The sequence below is a fragment of the Chinchilla lanigera genome, unplaced genomic scaffold (assembly GCF_000276665.1).
Source record: "Chinchilla lanigera isolate Chin_1 unplaced genomic scaffold, ChiLan1.0 scaffold00735, whole genome shotgun sequence".
In the NCBI taxonomy this organism is placed as follows: Eukaryota; Metazoa; Chordata; class Mammalia; order Rodentia; family Chinchillidae; genus Chinchilla; species Chinchilla lanigera.
In genome coordinates this window covers 1-7,674 of record NW_004956136.1, presented here as the reverse complement: position 1 = coordinate 7,674, position 7,674 = coordinate 1, and the positions used below count along the sequence as shown (strand labels likewise).

Sequence of the window (7,674 nt, the reverse complement as noted above, 5' to 3'; positions counted from 1 at the left end):
GCGGGTGGCTGCCGGCACGGGCTCCGGGCGCGGGCGCAGCGCCCCTTCCCTCCGGTGAGTGCGGCTGGGGGTGCTCGGCGAGCCGGGAGCGCCAACTTCGCCGCCAACTTGGGGCTGGGCTGGGGCGCCGCGCAGGAAAGGACGGCGCAGGCAGACGCGGGACACCCAGCGAGAGTCTGGCCCGCGTAGGGAGCCGGGGAGGGGATGACTTGGGGACCTGGGCTCTCGGGAACTCGGTCTGCAGTTTGGACCCCCGCGGGTGGAGGAGAGGAGGCGAGGAGGCGAGGCCGGGGAGACGGACTCGCAGCGGACACGAGGGAAGGACGCGGGCGAAGCGCCCGAGACGTTTGTCCCCGGGGTCGCCGATCCCTCCTCCCTTTCGCATGGCAGAGCGACACTGCTGGGCAGGGGGCGGCGCGGGGACGCGGCAGTCTGGGCTGCCAGGTCCCCCAACTGTTGCTGTTGGAAGATGCTGGGATGAGGAGCGGGTAGGGGGCCGCGGCTTGAGCGGAGGCTGGGTTCGACCCGAGCCAGGGCGGCTGGAGAGGGCACGGAGCCTACAGGGCTAAAGCGGGCTGTGGCCCGCCGGGATCCGCGTTCTCTGGTTTCTCGGTGTTCTCTCCGCACCTGCTGCTCGCTTCTGCATTCCCGATCCCTTCCACGGCAGTGAGTCCCTCAGCCCCTCCCCTCCCCTCCCGACTCCCCTTCCTCTCTGAGCGTCGTGAGAGGATCCCGCCTCTGACCCCGGGGAAGCGAGTGGGCTTCTGGCATGGTGGGGTCTTCCAGAGGCGGCTCCCAGCCCCGGTGGACCCAAGCTCGGAGGGCTGGAGCGAAGGGATAGGCGAAGCGGGCTGGGGACAGCCTGCGCCTCTGGGACCTGGGCCCAGGGCGGCACCAGAAGGGTGCTCTGGTCTCCCGGGCTTGGACCAGCATCCCCGACGACTGCGAAGCCGGCGCCTCCTGCTGCGAAGGCGTTTTGTGCCTAGGCCTCGGCAGGGAGGACTAGGATGCGACAGCAAAGGCACCCAGTAGCCTGAAATCCCCAAGGGTGCACCTGGCGACCCTTCGAAGTCCCTGCTTTGTGCGCGCGAGGGGGGAATTTCCGCTGGGCCTGACGCTCCTCCATCTTTGTCCACTCCGTTTCCCAGCTCTGCTCGCCCACAGGGACTTCTGACCCTGTCCCTCAGCCCTCGGATGGTGGCCCCGTTCTGGCTCGGACACGGAGCCCCGACCACGGGAGAATCGAAGAAAGCTTATCCGGAGAGGGTGCCATCCCACTGGATCTATTTTGGAGCGGGTCCAGGATGTGGTGGCAGTGGCTCTGAGCCTGTTCCTAAACTTGGAAGAATAAGAGCGCGGAAGGGACAGGTAGGCGGGAAAGCTGCATTCCTGGATTCGCTCCGGCACGAGGATGCCCTGGGCTGGAACTTGGCCTGCAGCGCCTCCTGCCAGGCAAGCTCGGCCTCCCCGCCGCGGGGCTTGAGGTCAAGACCCAGCTTGGGCGAGTGGGGCGGGGCCTAAGGGCCTGGGAAGCCCGCCGGGGGCAGCGGTGAGGCTGGGGGCGCCGAGCGCGTGGTGCCCAGTTTGGCCGCCAGGAGGCGTGGCGCGGGTCTCCGCGCCCGGAGTCGCCGCCGCCTCCGCCGCATCGCGAGTGTCCTTGAGCCGTGGGTGACGGTGGCTCTCGCCGCTCGCGCCCCCTCCTCCTGCAGGGGCAGCCTGATGCCACGTTCCCTATGAATTATTTATCGCCGGCCTAAAAATACCCCGAACTTCACAGCCCGAGTGTAAGAGATTCCTGCGGAGGGGAGGGGGCCCAAGTGGGTTCAGCTCGGGCGGGGGGAGGGCGGAGATAGTCTCGGAGGAACCAGAACTTGGGGCCCCCACACGTGGGTTAAGATGGAGGGGCAGTCTCTCTCCTGGTGCCTGGGTTCAGGGTTTAGCTGGGCAGGAGGGAGGGAGGGAGACCCGACGGCAGAGCAGGGGCCAGTGGCTGAGGGCAGTGGGTCCAGCCCCTCCGCTGGGGGCAGGTGTCTCTGCGCCATGGGGTGGGGGTGGCTCCCGGGACTGGAGCTCCAGACCTGGGAGAGGGGATCCATCCGTGTCCCGCATGTGAGTGTGCGGTATCGTCTCTGTTGAGGACCCTGCTTGAGATGTGGGGAGCCAGAGGGACAGAAGGGTCCTAGGCATGTGGAGGCCTGAAGCCCTTCGGGGCGCGGGGACTGACCATTGCCACCCTCTTTCCAGTCTTTCTGGATGCCGGTGTTTAGCAAACATTATTTTACTGGCCGTTTGGGAAAGGAATGAGGCCAGAGTGGGTGAGCAGAGGCTCTAAACCAGTGCCTCTGATCTCAAGGAGCTCCAGTCTGGTGAGGGAGGGACATGTTGGTGGGCATCTGCCTGCCACCTGGCACAGCAGAGAGGTCGCTGCAGAGGTCCAGTTCAGAGCTCCCAAGCCACGAGAGAAAGGGGTTGTGAAACCAGGGGACCAGGGCTGGTCGGGGCAGGAGCCTAGGAAGAGATCCAGGCTGGACTCCAGAGGACAGTAGAATTTTGTTGGGAAGAGTGCTCCAGCCGGGGGAACGATAAGTTCTGAAGATGAGGACAGTGTGGGCCTGCGTAGCCACTGGCCAGGCAGTGCGAGGTCCATGAAAGGGAAGACAGTAGCTTGGGACTGGAGTGTAGGGGCTCAGGACATAGGACGAAGGTGTCTGGACTTCGTTGTGGGCACCAGGGAGCGGCTGTCCTGCTTGTGGATGGGCACAGGGACCAGAGGAAAGTTTCAGAAGCCCAGTGGGACAGGTGGCTGGGCAGGAGGGAGGTGGAGATAAGAGATGAGAGGGAGGAGGCCAGAGGAGTGGCTGGGCCAGGGGCTGCATGCCACCTGGTGACCTGGTTCGAGTCCAAGCCCCACCGCCCCTCCTGTAGTGGGGAATTGAACCTAAAGCCTTCCCACTGAGCTACGTCCTTAGCCTTTTTTATTTATTTTATCCTCAGTGTACTGGTGATGGACTGGGCCAGAGGGAAGGGTGACGGTGATATTCAGTGCCCGGGAGGACAGAGGATAGTGTCTGCCAGGTGGAGCCACGCAGGGGAGGGTCCTGGGGTTGGCTCTGTGGCAAGCAGGACACTGAGCAGTAGCATATGTTCTGGTGAGGGACAGATGGAAGATCTAGTTTCAGCCGTAGAGAGGACCGGGTAGGGCATGGGGATGTCACGGAGCTGCCTTCCTTCACCTGGCTGAGGGGCCGTCACCTATAGGACAAGGCTGGGGCTGACAGCAGGGAGTCTCAGTGCTGTGAGATAGGTCCCGTGATTAGCTCAAGAAGAGAACCCGGCTCAGAGGGGCTGGGGGACCGCCCCAAGAGCACACGGGTGGTCTGCATCAGACCTGGGACTTACGATCAGGTCTGTCTGATCTTGAACCCACACCATGCCCCACATCATGCATGCCATGCACTTGAACTCCGCGCTGGCATGTTCAGTGCCGCCTGCTGGGCAGAGCCTGAAGGCTGGATTTCACAGCCTGGGCCCTTCTAGCTGAGCATGTTGTTCAGAGGTAGAATGTAGGGTGACAAGCTGCCTGGCCCCGTCCTTCCCCAGCCCCTCCCCCTCAGGTGTCTTGGGGACACTCGGCTAACCTCTGTCTCTTTCTGTGTCTGTCTCTGTGTCTGTTTGTCTGTCTGCCCTTCTCTTTGTGGAGGGAAGTGTCCCTCCTTCTTTGATATGTGTCCTCTGGCCCTGGCTGTCATCTCTTGCCTGTGTGTCCATCTGCCTCTCTCCGTGCCTGTCTTGGTCTTTCCATAGGAGCCGCCAGTGGACATGGGTGGGACCCTGGGGCCAGCCCTGCTGCTCACCTCAATCCTGGGTGCCTGGGCAGGGCTGGGCCCCGGGCAGGGCGAGCAGGCTGTGACAGTGGCCGTGGTGTTTGGTAGCTCAGGCTCCCCACAGGCCCAGGCCCGTACCCGCCTCACCCCTCAGAGCTTCGTGGACCTGCCCCTGGAGATCCAGCCGCTCACTGTGGGAGTCAACAACACCAACCCCAGCAGCCTGCTCACCCACATCTGCGGACTCCTGGGCGCTGCCCGTGTCCATGGCATCGTCTTTGAGGACAACGTAGGCACCGAGGCGGTGGCCCAGCTCCTGGACTTTGTCTCCTCCCAGACTCACGTGCCCATCCTCAGCATCAGCGGGGGCTCCGCTGTGGTCCTTAGCCCCAAGGTGCCTGTTCAAAATCATGTCCCTTCCTCCCCTGGGCTCAGAAACGGGCTGGGGCTGGGGGCCAGGGCTGAGTCTGGCCCAGGCAATGGCTTGGGGGCTGGGAAGCTGGGCGCGACCAGCAGGGAGGGGCAGTTGAAGGTGGGACATGGGAGCGGGTGTGGGAGCTTGTTCCCAGGTTCCAGGAGACCAACTTTTTTGGGCTGCTATGCAATTTGTCTGTGGATGAACCCCAAGCCCCGTGCTGCAGTGGCCAGGGCTTTAGCTTGTGCTTCTCTGGGACTCCTCAGTCAGCCTGGCTGCAGACCTGGGGTACAGGGTCAATTGGGGATGGGAATCTGATGCCATGACCTCTGGGCTGTTAAATTCACCCATAGTGGCTGGGTACGGTGGAACACACCTGTAATCCTAGAACTTTTGAGGTTGAGGCAGGAAGATCCCCATGAGTTCAAGGCCAATTTGGACTACATAGTTCAAGGCCAGCCTGAACTGCATAGTGGGACCCTGTCTCCAAAAAATAAATAAATAAATAAAAATAAAACGGTTCACCCATAGGGGACAGCACTCCGGGGCAAGTCATTGTTCCCAGCAGGTGGGAAGCAGATGCAACCTTTGAGGGACTTGCAGTCTCCTGGGGAAGAACATTCTCAATACATCAGCTGCAGTTCCAAACTGGGCAGTGTACTCAGAGGGAAAAACACAGGCGGCCATAAGGGAGTGTCATGGGGCCCCTGTTTGGACAGGGCATTGGATAGAGAAGACATCAAGAAATGATGTCCATGTTGAGATCAGGAGGCTAAGGGGTAGCTGGCAGGAATGGTGAGGACCTGAGAGAGTTTCAGACCAAGGAGTAGGCAGTGATGTCAGAAACTTTAGAGAGAAGTCAAGGAGAAGGTGGATCCCCACCATATGGGAGGCACTGGCCATTACCTAAGTGGCAGTCAAGGAAGGTGCAGAGGGAAGAGGCTGATCTGATTTGCTTTTATTTATTTATTTATTTATTTATTTATTTCTGGGGATTGGACCCAGGACTCTTGCACTGAGCTACATTTCCCAGCCTCAGCCCCTCTCTTCTTTTTTAAACCAGGAATTGAAGTCAGGATCTTGAGCTTGCCAGGCAGGTTCTTGTGCCACTGAGCTATATCCCTAGCTCCTCTCTTTTTTTTTTTCTTTTTTCTATTTTTGAGACAGGGTCTCTCTATGCAGTTCAGGCTGACTTGAGCTTACTTTGTAGCCCAGGCTGGTCTCAAACTCGTAACGATCCTCCTGCCTCAGCCTCCCGAGTGCTGGGATTAGAGGTGTGCACCACCATGCCCCGTTCTCCTCTCTTCTGAGACAGAGTCTTGTTAAGTTGTCCAGGTGGAAATCCAACTTGTGATCCTCCTGCCTCCACCACTGTACCTGGCATGATTTACTTTTATTTCACTACTTTATTATGGAAAATTTTGAGCATAAAAGACTATAATGAATCCCCACCTACTTCCCACCCCCCCTTGGCCAACCTCCCCCCCCCTTCTGCCTCTTGTGTGCTGAACTGAGGCGAAGCTTAGTCCTTTTATTTTTCCACCCAGAAAAATTGCACTATGCATCTTTAGCAGATAAGAACTTTAAAATATAAAGTTATCATTTGTTATCAGATCTAAAACATAATAAAAATTCCTTAACATCACCGGATACCAGCCAGTGCTCAAACCTATCTCCCCACTGCCTCACGAATGCCTTAGATGTTTATTTTTAAGTCTTCTCAAATCAGTAGCAGCTGGTGGCTGTGGTTTCTGAGTCTCAACCTGTAGGATTCCCCTTTATCTCGCTCTTTTAGCTGCAGTTTGTTTATTGGAGAAGCTGAGTTGTTTAGACTGTAGCGCTTCCCCCATCAGCTTTTCAGGGACATTGGGAGGTGGCAGTGTAGTGAAATTTCTGAGGGGCTACAGTGCCACGTTAGGACACTGCGCTAGCCCAGCCTCCAGCTGCCAGGGTCGCGGGCTTTAGAGGCGGCAGAGGCAATGGGAAAGTAGGAGGAGCGTTCTCCCTCTGGGGCTCCCAGTTATCTTTGGGTCCCCAGCATCAGCTCTCAGGATAGTCGTTCTCAGCTCTCCCAGGGCTTGCAGCAATTGTACATGCTCGGCGTCACACCTCTGAAACTCAGATTCTATAGGTCTGCCGTAGAGCTTCTCAAATTAGCTGGCTCAAGAAAAAGTTGAAGAGCTTATTAAAAATGGAGATTCTGATCCAGTCCGTGCGGGGTGCGGCCCGAGAATCTGCATTTCTAACAAGTTCCTGGGTGTCGCCGTGTGTGGTCCGGGATGGTCGCGTGGGGGCCAGGCCTGCGTAGTTTGCAGAGCTCCACGGGTGATTCCGATGGGCAGCAGAGCAAGGAGCTGCGTGGAGCGGGAGGATTGCGAGAATTCGGTGCACTGCTAGACTAGGGCTTTTGGAGCACAGAGCGGCCCCGGCGGGGGTGGGGCGGGGGCGGGGCTCAGATCGCCCCGCCCCGGCTCAGGCCCTCCCTGCCCCCCAGGAGCCGGGCTCCGCCTTCCTGCAGCTGGGCGTGTCCCTGGAGCAGCAGCTGCAGGTGCTGTTCAAGGTGCTGGAGGAGTACGACTGGAGCGCGTTCGCCGTCATCACCAGCCTGCACCCGGGTCACGCGCTCTTCCTCGAGGGCGTGCGCGCCGTCGCCGACGCCAGCTACCTGAGCTGGCAGCTGCTGGACGTGCTCACCCTGGAGCTGGGCCCGAGTGGGCCTCGCGCGCGCACCCAGCGCCTGCTGCGCCAGCTCGACGCGCCCGTGCTGGTGGCCTACTGCTCTCGCGAGGAGGCCGAGGTGCTCTTCGCCGAGGCGGCGCAGGCCGGCCTGGTGGGGCCCGGCCACGTGTGGCTGGTGCCCAGCCTGGCTCTGGGCAGCACTGATGCGCCACCCGCCGTCTTCCCCGTGGGCCTCATCAGCGTCGTCACCGAGAGCTGGCGCCTCAGCCTACGCCAGAAGGTCCGCGACGGCGTGGCCATCCTGGCCCTGGGCGCCCACGGCTACCTGCGTCAGCACGGCGCCCTGCCCGCCCCCGCCGGGAACTGCCACAGCCACCCCGGGCCAGTCAGTCCTGCCCGGGAGGCTTTCTACAGGTGGACACCCGCACAGGCAGTGGGGGAGAGGTGGAGGCACTTCAGGTGCTTCCGGAGCTTGGGCTAAGTCCCGCCTTCCACTAGCAGTGTGCCTGGCCGCAGGGCTTTCATCTGAAAACACAATAGGTGTGAGGGTGTGGCCAGGATGGTGGGATGAATACAAGGAAACCAACAGAAAGCCAGGCATAGAGGAGCACAGCTGTAATCCTAGCACTCTGGGAGGCTGAGGCAGGAGGATTGCAAGTTATAGCCTAGCCTGGAGAGTCTAACAATTTAGGGACACGTTGGATCAAGGGGGAGGGGGCGCTGGGGATGTAGCTCAGTGCAAAGGTCCTGGGTTCT

The 7,674-nt window shown here is 60.2% G+C and overlaps 1 protein-coding gene across 1 annotated transcript; it reads left to right on the top strand.

Moving 5' to 3' along the window:
- On the top strand, positions 1-7,332 carry LOC102009003 (glutamate receptor ionotropic, NMDA 2C; the record flags this gene model as incomplete). The annotated part of the gene is given in 4 exon segments (XM_005415170.2): positions 1-54; positions 1,149-1,368; positions 3,805-4,218; positions 6,734-7,332. Coding segments are annotated over 3 exon segments (1,187 nt in total), but the record flags the coding sequence as incomplete, so codon positions are not given.
- Positions 7,333-7,674: the final 342 nt, after the last annotated feature.